The following is a 19,681-nucleotide window of genomic DNA, read 5'->3' as shown; positions in this document are numbered from 1 at the left end:
TGGTTGAAATCTTCTGGGGGATTTAAGACAAAATGTGCAAGACGGGGGAAGGTGTGGTGGAAGAGAGTGTGAAGTGATGGGATGCCTCCTTACAGGTCATGGGCTTATGTTGGGCTTTGGAGATGTGTGGATGCATGTGTTTGTGAGGGAAGGGTGTCCCTCTTGGGGATAGATTGTGCTCTGAGCTGGTCAGGACAGAGATGGGAGGACACAGAATAATCTGGAGAGTGAGGTGGAGACAGCTGGAAGAGTCAATAAATATTCAGTGAGTCCTTTCCAAGCAGCGAGGGCCATGCTGGTTTTTGAAGGCAGAGGGTCTTGTGAACCAGGTCAGGGATTTTGGGCCACCTCTGAGAGGCCATGGGGAAAGGGGCCCTGACATGAGGAAAGGGGCCCAGGAGGGAGATGCCTCTTCCTGCTACCACCTGTTTAACCCACCCCCGACCCCCGACCTCCATCCCATAGCTCACACGGAAGCAAGGAGAAATACACTCAGATGTCTTAGCGTAAGTTTTTGGCTAATTCCTTCAACCCCCAAAGAGAAAAATGGCTTCCCAAACAATTAGGTATTTATTTTATCATCTCATTTGCGGTCACAGGCTGATTTGTGGGTTTGGATCGCTGTTTCTTTCCCAAATCTCAACTGGATGTAGTAACAAGTGCTTTTCTTTTGCTTCTGTTTTGGCAACAACTTATTTTGCAATGCTTGCTTTGTGGCTGATGCCTCTCAGCAGAGGTTTGGGGTCAAGGCCATGATGAAATGGCAGAAGGACAAGGAAGCAAGCCGTGGTTTGTTTAGAATGCTTTCCTGCCTGTGGTTGCTACCTTAGAAGTCGTGTGGTTGCTCGCCAGGGGAGGTGCAATGTAGCTGCATGAAATCAGAAGAAATTCTGCTGAATTGGAGAAAAGGACTGGGCAGCAGGAGCAAACCTGGCTCAGGTCTGAGTTTCTATGGCTGGATAATCCTTCCTTGTATGGCAGCTTAGCTCAGAGCACGTCCAAGCTGTTTTTCTCTAGATTGTAAGCGGATGCGTAACCCTGGGAAAAGTAGAAAATGAGTAGGATGGTGGTAGTTGTGAGTGGTTGGGAGGGACACCAGTGTTTTCATTGTAGAACCATCAAACTGAATGCACCTTGGACCCGTCTCTAATTCCTACCGGCTCCATGACAGATGCACACAGGACTTCCCATCTAATTCCACCTCAGAGATGCATGCATGGGCTTTCATGAGACTGGATGCTAATTATATGATTTGCCAAGGTGACAGATTCTTGGGTCTGTGCTTTTGCACTTTATCTGTTGATATCATGTGCTCGTGTGATAGTTATTAGTGTTGTTGAATCAGTGAAGCACTTCTGACCCTTAGCCTCAATGACCATCTAATCCACAGCACCAGTGGAATGGTTCACCGATTTGTGCCTAGTGTTGTAAAAATGCAACACCACTGTGTAGGTCTTCAGCTGTGGCCTTCATAAAAGACCACAAACTGGGGCAATGATTCTAGGACCAGAGGCCCCACTCCTCGGCTCTGGGAGGGTTTGTGGATGTTACCCAGGTAACTCGGAACAATGGCCTACTCTCTCGCTGTCTCCCTCCATATTACAACTGGCCAGAGCAGTCATACTGATCAAAGGAACCTACTTCCTCTTGAACCACATAAGAAAATAGAATCATGTTCTTGGTTACTGGAGAAGATGGTTAGGCCAGGTCTCCATCTCCTTTCACATCCTCTCCCCGTTCTCTTCTTTAGGAGACTATATTGCGGAGTTTATAAATACTTGCCAATAAGTCAAACAGAACCTCTTATTTAATCCACACAGCAGCCTTGCCAGGGAGGTGTTCTTTTCCCCACCCTGGGGCTCAGCGAGAGGCCCCAAGACCAACATGGATGTCCCTGCCAGGGTGCTTTTGTTCCAAGGGCTCCAGATGCCAGTCTGCATTTTAATGCAGCTCCCAGGACCCCCTGACCATCTTCCCACTGTAGGGAGCCTGGCATTAATGCCCGGGGAGCGAGGGCCTTACCGAGCTCTGCCCAGCACAGGGGGCTGGTCCTGGCCAAGTTGCCCCACCTTTCTACACCTCAGTGATTGACCTGAGCAATGGGCATCCCACTACCAATCCCCAGAGATGGCCGTGCGAGTTAAATACAGCCCCTGTGTAGCTGCCTGTGGGAGAGGAGAGCAGGCCAAGGGGGTGGGGGTGGCTGGGTCGTGAGCAGAGTTTGGGGTCTAAGTTGTATGGAAACAGGCCCTTCCTCTCCTCTTGTTGCCTCCATCTTCCACCAAGAAACAGACAATTAAAGAGCGAAACTTCATGACTAAACAGGAAGCTGTACCTCAAAAGGCCGCACACAAGCCAGTTAGTTTGATGCTTTATAAATTCTCTGCACACTCTTGACGAGGAGTAGGGAGTGGAGACCGAGCAGGGCTGGCTTCTTGGGTACTGGCTGGCTGGTCTTAGGGGCATCGTTCCTGGGGTTTCCCCTAGATTTGGCTCACTGCTCCAAGCACGGGACCTTGGCCCTGTGCTGGCACCGGATCCTCCTAAGCGCTCCCTGAATGGGCGTAGATGGACAGAGCAAACACCTCCTGGCCCCGACAGCACCTTTGAGCAGGTTTTTCTGGGAGTAGCAACTGAGCCAATTGCTCTGCCTTCGGTACCAACAGGTCCACCTGCTGCTGGGCAGAGGCCAGCACAGGGTCAGGGAGACGGGGGAGGGGCCAAGACAGTGATCGAGACAGGAGGTGGTAGAGACTGCTCGTTTCCGGATGTATTTTGAGGGTAAATCCAGAAGCATTTGCATCTGGAGGGATGTGGGCTGTGACCAAGATTGGCCCGAACAACCAGAGGAAGGCAGTAGGTTTCCTATGGTGGGAACAAGTGGTACAGGGCTGCCGTTTGGGGATGGGTGAGCAGTGGGAGCGGGAGTGAGGATCGGGAGGTCGACCTTGGCCCTGTTCAGTTTGAGATGCCCAGTGGGCAATTAGATGTTTGCGTCTGAAGTCCAAGGGTGAGGTCTGGGGCTGAAAACATGGTCAGGATACAGGTGGTATTTTAAGGCCCCGAGTGAATGGTCTGACGGTGCCTTCTGCTCGTGGGTGTGGAACAAGCCACAGTGTAGTCCAGAGAGGGAAGCACAGTGGGGAAGCTGCTGTAGGGCCACAGCCACCCAGGCGTGGGGGGAGGGGGCCTTCTCCTTCAGGAGACCGCCTGCAATGCACGGTCCAAACGGTGTTTACCGCAACTACAGCGGAGCAGGGGGGAGCTGGGTACTTGGTCCTGCACCAGCCCCAGCCCACCCCCTGGAGCCCAACACTAGGGCGTTCAAGCCCTATAACTGCACCAGTGCTGGCGAGCTCTCATGATTCGGTGGTCTCCGCCTTGAAGGGACATTTCAGGGCGTCCCAGCTTCTCCCTCAAGAGCATCCTGGTTTACCTACTGATGCTTAATAAAGCTGCACCTAGTAAAAATTGAGGCACTTCCTGCAGGAAATTAATTTCAGGCACTCAAAACAGACCCTGGCCATTTAAACGGACTTGGGCCATTTAAAGGAGATCGAGAGAACGAGTGGTTTGGAAACCTAGACATGATAGACGGCTACGCAGGGGAGTGTATTGCTCTTGAAAATTGAAGAGAAAAAAGTGATCTAACAGAATGGTAATGTAGATTGTTCAGGACTCTTTTTAGGGGCCTTCAGTGCTCTGACTGGGCTGCGGCTATAAAAATAGTAACTTTTTCTCATTGTCAACCAAAAAAAAAAAAACAGGAAGAAAATGTGCAGCCTTATGAGTTTGCATGCACACTGAGGTTATATCACTTGTAAGAAGGAGACAGGGGCCAAACTTAGCATATATAAAAGCCCGAAGGAGGATTACATTTGAGTAGATTTCTCATGAAATTCTCATTTTCTTTGCAGAAGCTAGCGTCTTAAAATTTTTTCTCTTTAGTTGGCCCTGACTCGCAACTCCAGGGCAGACAGGCAGCAGGGCTGTTTTGTCTAGCATAGGAAAAAAAAAAAGAGAACCCACCAAAACCTTACTGATGCCCTTTGATCCCAGAGACCCTCATTTCTTTGCACAGAGTCCCTCCTCTCAGTGACTATTCCACTGGTTTGGGGTTAATTCTGGCACAGTTGTTAAGGTGATACAGGATGTGGGCTTCAACGGCACCCAGAGGGTGACATTCTGTCCTGGGTTCTGACTGGCCCCGAGGCTAAGGGATACTCAGTAAATGGATGATATTAACATGAGATGGAAGCGTAATAGAGGTCAAAGGTGATTTTTTTTTTCTTCTCAAAAATGGTTTTGCAAATCTTTTTCAGAGCTGATAGACACACACCTTAGCTGGATACAAAACATATTATGAAACAGAATGACTGTGATCTTTGATCCGAGAAATCAAAGTGAAAGGTAATTGACATCTTCTGCTTCTCTTTTTGTTTTCCAGCTGTGTGTTTCCTTAACTTGAATTACTTGTAGTAGAAGAAAGCTTTTCCACCCGTCCTCACAGACACCACTTCCTGCTCTTAAGGGCTGGACCCCACCACTCTGAGGGGACACCCCTGGGGGACATCCCTGAGACTGGCTGGGAGGCTAGAGCTCAGGGTTGGGGGGGGGGAGGTGGGGAGGAGGCTCTGGGAATTTGCATGTTCTCCCAGAGGCCCCGTCCCCTCTCCCAGGTCACGTTCCTACGTTTGAAAGTTCTGCTCCTGCACCAGACCAGCTCCTTTCTGGTTCTGTACACTTTGTTTGGCGTATCCAGTTAAGACAGACTGTCAAAGGTGGGGCGTTCTGCACTGGGGAGCGAGAGAAGGCAGGTAGAGCCAAAGAGCCGGGCAGCTACCCTCAAAGGGTACAGTGCTTGGTCCATCCAGGGTAGAGCTGGTTTTCCCTTTGAGCTCAGCGGAGCCCCTGAGCCAGCCTCAGGCATTAGATCGACCTCAGCTGACTCTGGCTTCTGGGCCTGCGTCGAGAGGAGCCTGGTGGCTAATGCAGACCTTCCAGCACAGGGGTAGGGAGGCTCCCCGTGGGCCGTGAGGCCGCTGCTTTACCTTTCTGTGTCTCAGCTGTTCAGATGCTACTGCTGTTACTGGATGCTCTGAGGTTCTGATTAGAATCAGCACACGCAGCGCCCAGCATGGGACGAGCAGTCCCCCGAAGTCAGCCGGCGGTATCCCTGGGTTACATGCCTCCTGACATCTCCCCGGCTCGCTGGGCTGTGGCTTTTGAATGGCCCCTTTGTCAGAGACAGCGGGCCCATTCCGTTGAAGCCAGGCCCAGAAGAGCACGGCGGCAGCACACTGGCGGCCCACTCTGGAAGCACAGAAATATTCACCATCAGCACACGCAGGGGAGTGGACACCCCGGAATCGTGGTTCCCAGAGGGTGGGCTCTTTCCAGCAGCGGCAGGAAAGGGGCAGTGGCGAAGGGGGTGTTGCCCTGGCACCTTCTCCAACAGTGACACCGTCGGTGAACATCTGCTGGACGCCGGGTGCCAGACTCCCTCCTGGGGGCTTCACATCCAGGAGTCAGGGTGACAAAAATTCAGACTATAAGGCACTTAACCAAAGCCCTTAAAGGGCCTTTTTAACGGACTTCTCCCCTCCCTGGTATTAGCACTTGATGATGCTTCTGACCTTACAGAGGTCTGGGAATTTTGGCAAGCCGGCTGGGATCTTCAGGGCCCCAGGGGGATTTACCAACATCTAGCTCTCAGACCTCATCCGCGGCTTGGAGCTGTAGGCCTGTCAAGGTTTTTGTGTTTTGTTTTGTCTTTTACACCAAGCTTCTGAAGTCTGGCCCCTCTGGAAAGTTCTTTAGAGTTTCCCAGGTGCCCACAAAACAGGCAGAGATGGCTGGGAAGTTACTTAGGAAGCAAAAGCAGAGCCTTGGGAAAGTTCTGTTCTCAGAGGACGAATCATTTCAGTTCTGATATCGAGTCACAGGAGAAGGCCCCAGGCCAAGGGCCACTTTTTCCTGCTTAGCCCCTTTCTGCAGCCTAGTGGGGAAAACAGGCCTCGTGCTCACTCTTGGCTGTTGGAGCAGCTTCTCCCACAAGCAGCTGGGACGAGAGGTGGAAGGACCCAGAGGACACTCTCTGTGCTTTCTGATCCGGCCTTCTCGCCCCAAGCATGAGTCTTGGGAGTGAATTTGCAAAGCACTGTGGGAGGGGATGGAGGAGAATTGGGGTGGGGGGCTGCACCCATACTGGCTCTTCAGCCTCGTTGGCCTTAGAGGATGTAGCCTCCCCAGTTCCCATCCAAGCTTGAGGAGTGTCTTTCTGGCTGTGGCCTTTGTGGCTGGCCCCAGACTCTCGTGGGCACTCACATGATCTAACCGGATTTTAGAAAACATGCTTGAGGTTTGGGAGAGAAGCAGGATGGGGTCTCTCCACTCCTTCCTGTTGTTGCTTTCTCGGGGGATGAAGTTCCAAAGTCAGCAATTAAGGGGGAACGGCCTAGAGTCAAAAGGACGCTCACCAGACCTTTCAGTTACACCTAGCGTATATCTGTGTGGTTTTCTCTGTATGCAACCCCGAGCAGCCATTCTTCTGCATGGTGAAGTTTGAGAACCTCCGAGCTCAGCTGAAAGGAGAAAGTCAGCATGCATCCCTTCACATGGATCAGAAAATCCCTAGGGCAGAGTGGGATGCTAACAGAAACCCAAGTTCTTGGAAATCAACACCTAGAATTGTGGGATGAACAACGCTAGGAGGTGGCATTGGCTTCTGCAGTTTTTACTCCCCAACAGTAGGTGCAGAAAACACTCCTTTCCTGTTCTTCTCTGCCATTGGTATATACTAGGGGTTGGTACACGAAGTCTCGGGCCAGTTGGTAATTGGTCTGTTCAAATCTAGCCCCCTGGCCTGTGGTGGTAAAGTTTTATTGGCACACAGCCCTGGCCATTTGCTCACATGCCGTCTGTGGCTGCTTTCACACCAGAACAGCAGAGCTGAGCAGTTGAGTAAAGGGCCATCTAGCCACCAGCCCCAAAAATATTTTTATCTGGCCTTTTATAGACAAAGTTTGGGGATCCCTCGTATTTTCTTTTTATGCCTACAGCCATTTATTAGAATAGTTACACAGTTTTCTCTTTAAAACTCCAAAAAATCAAATAAAAGAATAATTTTAAATACTTAACATCTGTCATTTTTTTTTTTTCCTTTCCTAGTTTCAGCATTAGGTGTCAGGCTTAGAAATCACCCTGAGGTTCATCAGTGTTTTCAGCACAAAGCCTCGCTCTAAGGGTGACAAGAGGTCAGGGGTGCTTGTGGTAGAGTCAACACCATTGGCCTCAATCATGTTCTGAGAAAGTGATGCTTGGTGACCGCCTTAACCACTCAGCACATGGCCTCTGCTGTGCACTTACAGGTTGCCCTTACCTTTTCCTCTCTCTCTCTCTCACACACACACACACACACACACACACACACAATACTGAGGACTCCAGGGTCACAGAGGAAAGATGATGACTACTGAACTTAGTAGCCAGTCTCTTTGTCAATTGTGTAGCCACACAGTGTTCAGGTTGATACACGGGTCCTGAGTTCTAATCCTGATCCCATCACCTTGCCTGGCTGGTGACTGCCTATCTCCACCTATAAAACAAGGATTATATTACTAGGTATGGTGTAAGAAAAACCTAGCATTTATTACAGTGCCTGATGCATAGCTAACCTTCAAAAAATATGAATGGCTTACATTCTCTTGTAGAGAAAAGGCTCCAGACAAGTAATAGACTGGTAACCCATTTGTCAGTTGGGTGACAGAGGAAAATCCGCTTCCCCAGACCAAATGACCTAGGCTGATAGTATGGGATCCCCATGGGGGCAGCTGAGATGCATGCATTAGGTACCTGCTGTGTGCAGGGGATGTAGGTAACTAACCTGGCCCAGGAGTTCATGAGCAAAGCATTTTGAGAATTCAAGATTTGCTTTTGGAGGGAGGGCTGGCCCAAGGGTAGAAGTGGGAGGTGGCTTCCATGAAAAGGTGGCTTTGGAACAGGGGCAGAAGGGAAGTTAGGGTTGGGACAAGGAGAGGGACTATTTGGAGAAATGCATGTGGCCCAGTTTGAGAAGAGGGGGGAGGAAAGATAGAGATTGGCATAGGACGGATGCTCAAAACATTTACTGAATGAATGAAACGTAGAGGGCTGACACAGAATCCAGCACTCAGACCTCAGTCAGAGCTGAGGACCAAGCCCACAATGGGTCAGTATGACCTGAGGCTGCTTAACGAGAAAAGGGAAGCGCAGAAAGGGGTTCAGTGTCAGCAAGCACTTCCTATGCCCTGAAGCCCTTTTGTTCAACAAGAACTTGAACAAAACCCCAGCTGGTGAATTGCAGGAACCTATGAATGGAGAAGATGGAGGGGAGAGTGCCACCGAGGGGGGCTAGGGGTGTGCACTGCGGAGCCCCGGCGGCCTTCCCGGAGGAGAGGGAGCAGAGCCCTGAATGGAGGAGTGAGGAGAAAGGCCTTGGGGGCCGGGGGTGGGGTGGGCAGCCAGGACAGAGGCCTAGGGGATGCAGGTGGGAGCCCACGCCGCAGAGCAGTGGCAGGAGCTGAGGGGGGAAGGGAGCTGGCACCAGATTGCAGGTGGGGCCCGGAGCGAGGGAGTGAGGCCAGGGCCTGAGAATGAGCTGCTACAGGGCAGCCAGGAGCCCCCTTCCCCATGAGGACAGAAGCTGGGGAAGGACCACGGGAGGGGTTTCATGGTGGGCGCCAGGGAACTGCTTCAAAGAGCAGGGTGGCCTCGCTCACTCTTCTTCCTTCCCCCAATACCATTGGCTGTGAAGGGACACCTCCTGCAGGCAGGACACCTGGCTCTGGAGGAAGCGGTGGAGCAGAGACCCTCTCAGCTCCCAGACAGACGGGGCTGCGCTGCCCTTGCCGCCACCCAGCTGGCACTTCTGCTACAGAACTTTCTCCTTATTCGCAGCCAGGAGAGCAAGCTCTGAGGTTTGAGCAAGAGAAGGTTCCTCTACCCAGAGAGAGGTTTCTGTGGGGTTTGAGCAGGCCTCCCTTCGGGACCTGAGAACACAGCTGCCTCCCCACACCCCCACGAAGGGCTAAGCACATGGTGTCCAGAGTTTTTCCAGACGCAGCTATTAGCTTTTCTACCTGAAAGTAGCTCCCAGAAAGCAGGGGGAAAGCAACTCCTGCCTCCTTGATGCATCTCTTGCCTTCCATCCCACCCCGGCCCCTGCCTTCTGAGAAGGGAAACGACCCTTTAGTGAGGGCCACAGTGCCAGCCTCGCTGCCTCCCAGATATTTTTAGAAAGCCGAGGCTATGGAACATTTCCATTAAGGATCGACTCCCCTGGTTTCCTAGATTGAGAAAACAGGAAGCCCTTCAGAATCCGGGCTTTGAAAAGCTTTGCATGAAGCTGTGCTGACCCCACCTCCGCCCTGGCACTCTGCTTTCACTCCTGCCTCCCTGCTTACCAGGCCCCGGCAGGGGTCACAGAAGGGTGGGCCTGTGGGGGTGGCCAGTCTTCCTTGGGTTCCTGCTTGAGGGCTCCTGGGAGGCAGCTAAGCTGGTGCCTGGTATACAGTAAGTGCCCAATTAATGTTGATTCGCTCAATCTGAATTCATCTTCTGAGTCACTCCCAATAGATCCACAGTTTGCTGTTCTGATGTACACATTCACACACACCGCTACCCATCCAATACGTGTGTCTAGCGCACACCACGCTACCAACACGTGCCATACACGAGGCACGCTACTATTTTCATCACTTGCAAGAGCTTATCTAAGCTCCTCCACAGCCCTAGAAGGGAGGTGACTTTTATAAACGATTTGCAGACAGGGAGACTGAGGCAAGGTTTAGCAAACGAGGCGGCAGTAGAGATGGGGTTCAAAGCCTGGAGCTATCTGGCTGCAGGACCCAAACACCCACCTTGTCTCTGAAGAGCAGAGAGCGGTGGTCGCCCAGTCTCTAGCACAAAATAAAACCCACTGGCACCAGGCACGCGTTCCCACAGCCCGGGGCTAGTAAGATCGCAGCTACCGGCGCTTACCAGGCAGGACCCAGGAGCTTGTGTGGGCCTCAACGCCTAACGGGACTAATCGGGACACGCTGCTGGTCTCGTCCTCTGTAAAAGGGAGAGCATGAAGCACAGAGAGGTAAAGTCCCGCTGCCCGGGAGCGGGGGTCCAAAGGTCAGACGTGCCTCTGGTGGCTCTAAGGCAGTGGACGTCCACACTCCTCCCATGTCAGGGCTGGCAGACTAGTCCACGCAGCGGTCTTCTGGGGAAGGCAGCCTGGCCCTAGGAGGGCCCTAGGAGGGCTCAGCTCGAACTTGGGGAGAGTAGGAGCAAGTCTCCACCATTTGAGACGGAAAAGCAAGATGAAGATGAAACAGCCTGGAGGAGGAGGTGGGGAAGGGCTGCAGGGGACCCTGGGTGACCTTCCCTGGAAGCCAAGAGGGACCTCCCTCCTCTCCTCTCCTGCCCCTGGGACCAGTCAGCTGCCCCGCGGCCCACACGGCGGTGGATACACCCCTCAGGGCAGGCACACACCTCTCCCTTGGGTCTGGGCTGCCACCGAGAGCCACTTTTTACCAAGAACATCAAAGGAAGCCTGTGTCCCAGCTCCACCTTCTCAGACCTTTGCTGCCTTGTCTACAGGGACCAGGGCCCTGGACGAGGGACCAAGATGGGAAGAGAGAACCAGCTTCTTGATGCCAGGGGTGGGCATCCCACCATCCCCTGGTTCCCTGCTAGGCATCACACAGTCCTTCTGCGGGAGGGGGTGGCCGAATTTTCCAGACCCCTGGGAGGCCCTTCCCCAGTGGAGGGGGGGCATTCCTGCTTGTGCCGAGAGGGATGGTCTACCCTGATGGCTAGCCTTAGTGGAATTCCTAGCTGCTTTTCTAAAAGGTCGCCTGCTTTGTGGGTCAACTATGGTTTCGTCACGTAGTAGGTATTTTCTGGATGCTACAATAGGGGTGGTCGGCAGAGAGACCGAACATCCTGAGAACCCGCCCTCTGGCCCAGCTCTATTTCTGCCAGGATTTGTAAAAGTTACCTTCACTAACGCCGGTAGCACAAGTATTATCATCCAGGGGGGGAAAAAAGAGCAGAGGAAGGCATGTCTCATGTTAAGAATCGTCCAGAGGTTTTATCCGAACCTAAGCGCATTTTACAAAACAGCCCCATTGCTGTTAGGTTCTAGAAAGCTAATCTGATCCATGTTGTTGGCGCCCGCTCACTCGCCCCTTCTCTCTCTCTCTCTCCCTTTCTCTTTCTCTTTTCTCTTGTAGTTAATGAAATTATCAGGAAGGAGTTTTCAGGACCTCCCGCCAGAAATCAGACGTAGAAGATGCCATTAGCAAGACACCTTCCGTATCTGACCCCCTGGAGCCTTCCACTGCCCTCACCTCTGTTTCCTTTCCTGTTACATCTCCCGGCCCGGAGGCCACCCGCGGGACACGGTTGTGGCAGAAAGCTGACTCGATTCAGGAGCTCGCCACCTCTCGGTGTCCACACCAGAGAGAACACTCTGCCTTTTGATTTGTGTCTTAAATCCCAGAGAGCATCTCGGTTGACTTTCATGGTGTCCCGTCCAAACCTTAAGTGCCTGCTGACCAAAACCACATTCTGAACAAGACAGCGCGCTGGAGCGGCCCTGAGGACGGCGAGAGCGGAGCTGGGGGCGCGGGCTGGGGTGGGGGAATGGAAGACCTGGGCCCCGTGATTAAACCCCAGCCCTGCCTTCATTTTTCCAGGTCACAGATACAGCTCCTGTACCTTTTGAAGGAAAGGAGTTTTCACACAGAGCCACCAAAGGAACGTGACCCGAGAGCCTGGCTTCCAGGCCGAAGCAAAACAGCAGCTGGACTGTCACCCTTAGGGACTGACTGCCTCTCCCAGGCCGCGGTCGGGCCATGGCTCCAGCCTTATTTTTTGGTTTTCTCCTGAAGCAAAAACGCTCTGGCCCCCCCACGACATTACCTGTTCAAACTCAGCGTTAAGTTATGACATGTGTCCACGCTTTTATGTTGGTCTCCGCTGCAAAAAGCTGGCCACGGGTGGCTGGAGGAGGAGCTCTCAGGGCCAGCTGCCCGTCACCCCTGCAGCCAGCCGTGGGGACTGGAAGCAGGGACCCCGGGCCCTGGAGCAAGTGCCCGTCTTCCGCAGCCCTGCAACCCAGTGGCTTTCTGCTAAGTCTCGCTTGCCTTCTTCCTAGCGGCCAGACTGCTTTTCCATAAACTAGTGAAGGAGAATCTCCAGCGTGTGCATTGAATGTTGAGAAGGAATCGTAGAAGAGCTACAGCAAGCAAAAGAAAAAAAGAAAGAAAAAATTAAACAGCACAGGTATTTTTTTGTGAAGTGTGAAATGAGGCAACTGGCCGGCCTAAGTGTTTCTCTGAGTGGGTTCCCCCACGACAAGGGCTGGATTCCCTCTCTCTGGCCTAGACTTAAAGTGAGACAACAAGCTCAGGCTTTAGCCCCAAAGTTCATTGGTTATTTTTTTTTTTTTAACCTGCACCCTTTTAAAGCGCCCCCGCCCCAAGACCTGTCTGCATTAGCTGCTGCTTCTGCATCGAAGAGAATCAGCCCACGTGCATCCCTCACTTGGAAGGAGCTCTGCCCAGACTGGTCATATGGGGATCTTCTCCCCACTTGTCTCCCCTGCATACACCGAGTCCTCAAGAGTCTTCCTCCTTTGGTGCAGTTTTTGCAAACACACAAAACTCTCAAAAGTTGCCCGCAGGGGCGGTTCTCATCACACAGAGGTGTTCCTGTTTGCATTTATTGTGGGCACCCTGGGACAAGCCAGGGATTCCTTTTCCGCCATTCGGTTTCTTCCCCAGTAAATCAGCACAGAATGTAAATATTCCTGGCTCTCTTCGGAAGGCTCCACTTAGGGATTTCTCAGTCTGCAAATCTGCCAGGTAGGAGCCCAGGAAGAGAATCGTGGCCGTTAAGGGCTCGCTGTGGGTTTTCCAAGTCCTGGCTTTCTTGTCAAGGTGACATAGAGGTTAAACCTTGCTCATAGCTTGACCAGGAGCCTGAGGCTCGGTGACTACGGCCCAGTGGTGGGCCTGGTGCTCCAGAGAGAGGACCGGACACCCCCGGCTGTGACCTTTCAATCAAGACCTAGCTTTTATTTTCCCCCAACAGCTGGGGACCTCTCTTCAAGCACAAAGTTTGGCAAAATCCTCTTCCATACAAAATGCCAGTAAGAACTTGTCATTGCAGAGCTTGTGGGATGTGAAATTCTTCCTAATAAAAAGACTCCTTATACCAGCAGCTTTACCTAAAGCATTCTCTCTCCAGCAATATTGACTTTCCTGGGGAAGAGTTTAAGTGTTTGGTGAGTGATCTGGTCTCACTTGACCTGGCTAGGAACTTTTTTTTTTTTTTTTTTTTTTTTGCACATGAGGGAACTTGGCCTTTCCTTGGTTATCTGAATGTTCTACCCAAGTGCCTTCCTGCTATTGTAGCAAACTTGCTCTGCTTCATCGTACGTGGATGGGCCGAACAAGGGCTAACGTGTTTTCCATCAGTCTCCTGTCGGTGAACAGGGCCTCCCGCCTAGTTCAGACACTTGTACGGATCCACCCATATATGTACGTGTGTGTGTCTAATGCACACACAAGCTTTTTCTAAGACCTCCTAGCTGGATAGTAGAGGAAGCACTTTCATAAACAACTCTACCGAATAACAAAGGAAAGAGAAACCAAAGCATTAGTTTGAGACCTAAACAGGTAAGAGAATGTGTATCAGGAGCCGACAGCTATCAAGAAAGTTGGGTCGGTAACAATTGCCAGGAGGAAGTTTTGCCAAGAGGAATTGCTCATGAAATATTTTTCAGTCTGGGAAGAGGCAATAAGATCCTCTAAGAGAAGGAGAAAATAAGGATGTCTAAGTGGTAAAGATGTGTGTGTTGCACGTGATAGAAGGATCTCAGGTCGAGGTTTGCACTTGCTACATCCAAGGTAATGTAAATATGTAGCACTGCCAACAGGAATCTACCGTGTTGCTGAATGTAGTATATTTCCAAAGTTTGCAAGTCTTCCTGTATTGTACAAAAATATTGCTGCTTGATAATATATAAGAGCAATCCAAATTAGTAGGTTATTAAATTTTATTTTCTTATCTGTATTTTTATGCTTTTTATCTGTCCTGAAAATATCACACAACACCCCCTGTTGGAATCAGAAAATATTTATAAATGGTTGAAATCTTTTTCAAGTGTTACTTTTTACATACATTGATGATTTCTTTCCCCTAAGGGAAATGATGTATTCTTGAAATTTTGTAATTCATTCTAGCAAAAAAAAAGAAAAAAAAAAAAAAGAAAAACAACAAAAAACAAAAAGCAAAAACAAACCAAAGCAAAACACAAAAACCCACCTCCGAGTCTGTCGAGTCACCTGAGTCGTAGAAGAAAGTGCCTCTGGAGTAAGGGATGGCTTTGTAGAAGAAGGAACCTTCTAATTGTTGCTTGAGAGGACACGGACTTCAGCTCTGAGCCTTCCTCTGGTCACGGAGGAGAATTGTGAAGTGTTGAGATTCCCCCAAAGCAGTAGTCCAGGAGGTGATTTTGATTTAAAAACAAAACTGCCTGTGTTGTGATGGGATTCTGGAAAATGTTCACAGAACCCTAAGGGCAGGCTCATGTTTACAGAGCTGACCAAATCCTGGTAGGTAACCCCCATACGCATTATCTAAAGGACCTGCAGAGTTTTCCAGCATAGACACACCCTGGATGAATCAGATTGATTCCTTCTAGAAACTGGGAAGCACTGATGTGGCCTTTCTTGTTTACATCCAGTAGCCAAGACGTCGGTCTCAGGAAGCCAGCCTTGGCCAGTGTGGGAGCTGTCACATTTAGATTGGAAGCTGATGTGTTCTACTTGTCACTCTGAACTAAAGGGAGGGCTGAATGTGTTTATTTTCATGTCAAACACTTTCCAAGTGCTTTCTATTGTCCAGAATTGAAAGACTGTCAGAGGTCCGGCTAACAGTTTTTGTTCATGTTTACAAGAGGCATGGGGGTTGTGACACTCTTGATAAGCTGGGCTACACTTTCCTGCACTCATTTTTTTTGGAGGGATAACCCTTTAGCAGGTACCACCCAACACATCCTAACCTCCCATCTCCCAAGCCTGGAGCTTGGGCAATAAATCTCATGGAGCCAAAGCAGCCAATGCAAGTGTTTTCCTGCATTCCAGCTACAGAAGGATCACACAGAACCGGGACTGCAAACATCAATTACCCTCAGCTTTCAGGAGTACCTGGAGTTACAACCACCATCACCATCTTAACTCAGTTTGTTTAAAAACAAACGTTTCTGTGATTGGTAAACTAGAGATGGTCCCTAAAGCAAGCCCCTCTGAAAAGGAGATGGGGTGCTGGGTGCTGGAAAAAAATCATTTAACACTCTGCCTTGATGTGGCTGTTAGCAGACCAAACGCCTGCCTGGTTCAGGGTTTGGATGCAAAGGCCACTGTTTCCAGCAGAGCAGGTGCCTTCAGCATTGCGATTGGCTCGAGCAGACAGAGGCTTTGGTTAGAACAAGCTTAGCATCCTGAGCATCTTGTTAAAGAACCTTCCTTACTCCCATTGCCTCTACAGCCCTTAGAGGGGAGAAATGTTGACAACGCCCTAATTAGTTCTCTAACAAATACAAAGAATGCTCTCCAACGGGGTGGTGCTAGAAGGCTTAGGATTTTCGAAATCTTGACTGTTAAAGAAGTTTGAATACATCACATTCCTATGCAAAATGTTTTTAATCTCCAGTTTAATGTAGTTTATTTTTGCTATATGTAAAGTATTTTTATACGGCTTGTATCATGATAGTTTAGCAATAAAACAGTTGAAAGCAACAGCTGCTTTGGTGTATCTTTTCTTCTCTAGAGAGGCTGTTCAAATTTACCCTTTATGTTTTGAGTTCAAGGAAATTGTGTGTGTGTGTGCGTGTGCGTGCGCGTGCACATTCTCGGAATATGTTCAATCCTCTGCTCAGCCCCAGGAGGTAGACGCGATCCATTTTACATCTAACGCTGGGGTGCAGAAGCCACTTGCCCAAAGCCACAGAGCCACGAGGTCATCCTGGCTTCGCCCATTTCTCTCCCAGCTCCCCCCATTGCAGCTCTGCTACACTCTGTCTCTATTCCTGTTTAGAAGTAGCATCTAGGTAAAGATGACTGATCATGTCCACCTTGGGCCAGCTCACCGAGGCTCTCAGAGCTTTCACAGCCAGTCAGGCTGAGCTGGTCACTTGAAAGGAAAAGCAGTTATTTGCTTAAACATTTTACACAATTAAAAAAAAAAGTCTCTCTTACCAAACCCACAAGCATAATTAGATATTGTAAATACGAGAACTTTCCAGCTGACTTCTCCCTTACAACAGCTTTTCTTCCTAGGGCCCTTTTGTTATCAGAGGTTTGAAAATAATCACTATGTAAGTCTTAATATTGTTCAAACTTCATCCCCTGGTCAGCACTACCTTTAAGCCCCAGGGAAGCAGGATCCCTGCCCCAGGTGCTGTGCTTCATGACCACCCTACCACGCCATGGCCCTCCTTTGGGGTGCTTTCGTAGACTTTCCAAGTCCCCCTTCCAGTACCTGGAAGCAGCAGTACCATATGGTGGGGTGTCCCAAGCACATGCAGGACCCTGCATGGGTTCTGGCTACTGGAAGCTAGATCCCCTCTAGTGGCCAGAACCAGCTGGTTCCCATCTCTTCTCTTCAGAGCACAAGGTCAACCAGATACCCCAGAGAGCTCTAAAATCCACACCTATGGGGCCACCTGGTTTCTAGATGACCTCCTGGTAGAAGAGTTGAATTTTTTTTGTGGGATCATGTGAAATTGGGTCACCATAATGGTGCTGAAACAGTGATTGGAGAAAGTCCCCAAATTGCTTATGTAGACAGGATCCCCATAAAAACAGTTTTCCCAGGCCCACACACTCTATGGGTACTTCTGCCCTCTTAGAGCTTCTGCTGTAGCTGGGTTCACCGGCTGTCTTTAAATGAACTAACTTCCTGAAAACTTTATACTGCTTTTCCTGAATAGAAACCCCGTCATCTCAGGCAGAGGACATGGATAAAACCATACAGCCATTTAAAAAATAAATCTGTGTTCTGTATTTATATCTGAGTCACACTTGGAAAACGCCAGTCAACCTGTGCCTCAGTTTTCCTAGATGTAAAATGAGGATATGAATAGTCCCTGCATCATAGGCATTGTTAATACTGTTAACAATAATTAGCCACTGATAAAATATCCCAGTGCCTGGCAAATTTAAGATTCACCTAAAGTTGGACTTCTTTGTCTTCCTAATACCAGGAAGGCAGCATTCAGAGCTCTGACAATAGGTCAGCTTTTCACAAGAAATTGCTAAAGCCAAAAATTGCTAAAGCTTATCCAATTTTCAAGTCCTGAAACAAAAGGGAAACTCCCAGGGGCATCTTCTCTGCATCAGGGCAACTTGGCAGATCCGTGAAGGTCTCTTCCTACACGTGAAAGCATGATGGAGTTTTGTACTAAGGAGTAAAACCACAACACTGGGGGGTAGCTGGGGGGGCTCAGTGTTGAGCATATGCCTTCGGCTCAGGTCGTGATCCCCGGGGTCCTGGGATCAAGTCCCGCATCGGGCTCCCCGCAGGGAGCCTGCTTCTCCCTCTGCCTGTGTCTCTGCCTCTCTCTGTGTGTCTCTCATGAATAAATAAATAAAATCTTTAAAAAATGTATTAAAAGAAACCCACAACACTGGTTTAGTAACAAGTGGAAATATTAAGAAGCAGTAAGACAAGAGCCAACAAAATGCTGACTACACTATTTTCAGGTTCACAAAATAGGAAGGAAACTGATTTCTTGGCAGGAGTGGGTTGAATAGGAAATAATCCCAAGAAGGAGGCATAACCACAGAGACCATTAAGAAATGAAGGCCGGGGGCACCTGGGGGCTCAGGTGGTGAAGCATCTGCCTTTGGCTCAGGTCATAATCCCACGTCCTGGGATTGAGTCCCACACCAGGCTCCCTACTCAGCGGGGAGTCTGTTTCTCCTCCTTTCTCTGTCAAATAAATAAAATCTTAGAAAAGGAATGAAGGCCAGACTTTTGGGGAAGATGGCAGAGCAGGAAGCCCTAAGCTCACCTTGTCCCACAGATACGAGGCAACAACCACATCAGGTACATGGCCCAGAACCCAGCATGACGGCCACCAGAAAGGAGAGAAAAGGCCACATCAGAGGGCAGGAAGAGCAGAGACAGGGTTGGGAGCTAAACAGACCCTCGGGGCTGTCCCCTGGAGGGACGCCACAAGTGCACAGAGGGGAGAGAAACTGTTCTTAGACTGGGAAGCCTGTACGAGAAAGACAAATCCTCATACCATTGGGCTTTGAAAATTGTGGGGGGGCGGGGCACATTTCAGGGCTTAAAACCTGGAACTTTAAAAATCAACAGGCTCTGGCAGAGGTGGGAGGGAGAGGAAGCTGCGTCCTTGACCTTGAAGAGACAGCACAACAAACAGCCTGTGGACGTAAAGTACAGAGGCAGCAGTTTGAAAATTGCCTGTGGAATAGGGGAGGGAGATTGCTTTACTAATCCCAGAGCAGTGCTGGAGGGGCAGGGACACTGCTCTAGGAACAAAGGAGCTGGCGGCAGGTGCCGCTTTCCTCCCCCTGCCCCCTGCCTAGACACCTAACAGGAAACAGCAAGGCCACAGCAATCCCTACCTAAACTCGCTAACAGCAAGCCCTGCCTCTGTGTTATCTTGTGGGCACCCAGGCCCACCACCCCAGGTGTCCTCCATGGTAGACTCCTGCAAACCTTGCTTCCCACCTCCCACCTGCTTCTGGGGATTTGCCTCCTCCAGCCCTGCCTGCTGCAGTTAGGGGCTACAGGTCCCCTTTCCCTGGTGTGCACCTTGCTGGCACCACGTGCCCCGTCCCCACGTTCTCCTGCAGTTGGGTGCTACCATGTCTCCAGCAAACACCTGGTCTGACTCAGCTCAAGCCTAAGGCAGCCCCAGATGGGTCCATTAATAACAGACACCAATCCCTTCCCACAGCAGGCAAAAGGAGCCATTGCAGATGACTAGACTGAAGGCAAAAGCAGCTCAGCCACAATAGGGAGCATGCAACACACATAGGAGACACCCCAGAGGCATGAAGTTCCAGTGAACAGGGAACATTCAACTGTGAGGCACTATAGAATCTCTTCTTCATAAGGCCACTACTTTCAAGAATAGGATACCTAGCTGACTTTCCTAACACATAGAAACAGACAGAGGGGCACCTGGGTGGCTCAGTCAATCAAATGTCTGACTTTTGATTTTGGCTCAGGTCGTGATCTCAGGGTCATGGGATTGGGCCCCACATCGGGCTTCACACTCACCAGGGAATCTACTGGAGATTCTCTGCCTCGCCCCTGTTCTCTCCTCTAAAATAAATAAATCTTGTTTTAAAAAGAAGAGAAACAGATACATAGAGTTAGACAAAATGAGGAGACAGAGGAATAGGTCCCAAATGAAAGAACAAGGCAAAACACAGCAGGAGACTGAAGTGAAATGGAGATTAGTAATATGCCTGATAGAGAATTTAAAGTAATGGTAATAAAGATACTCACTGGACTTGAGAAGAGTGGAGGACCTCAGTGGGACCCTTAGCAAGGAGAGAGGAAACATACAAAACCAATCAGAGACCATCAACTCATTGACTAA

At 50.1% G+C, this 19,681-nt stretch overlaps 1 protein-coding gene across 4 annotated transcripts in view; it reads left to right on the top strand.

The window, feature by feature from the left end:
* The window catches only part of NFATC2 (nuclear factor of activated T cells 2), a 144,729-nt gene extending 128,890 nt beyond the window's left edge, over positions 1–15,839 (top strand). Inside the window, exons 10-11 of one of the 4 annotated variants that reach the window (XM_072801446.1) lie at positions 4,323–4,410; positions 11,730–15,839. In XM_072801446.1, the coding sequence (XP_072657547.1) occupies positions 4,323–4,366 (44 nt within the window). In that variant the 3' untranslated portion in view covers positions 4,367–4,410; positions 11,730–15,839. Of the gene's footprint in view, positions 1–4,322; positions 4,411–11,264 lie in introns of all 4 variants that reach the window. The other 3 variants (XM_072801445.1, XM_072801447.1, XM_072801444.1) reach the window with 3 other exon arrangements.
* The last annotated feature ends 3,842 nt before the right edge of the window (positions 15,840–19,681 follow it).

This window comes from Canis lupus, chromosome 26 (assembly GCF_048164855.1).
Source record: "Canis lupus baileyi chromosome 26, mCanLup2.hap1, whole genome shotgun sequence".
NCBI classification, from domain to species: Eukaryota; Metazoa; Chordata; class Mammalia; order Carnivora; family Canidae; genus Canis; species Canis lupus.
The sequence above is the reverse complement of the archived record's forward strand: the minus strand, read 5'-3'. Positions and strand labels throughout refer to the sequence as shown.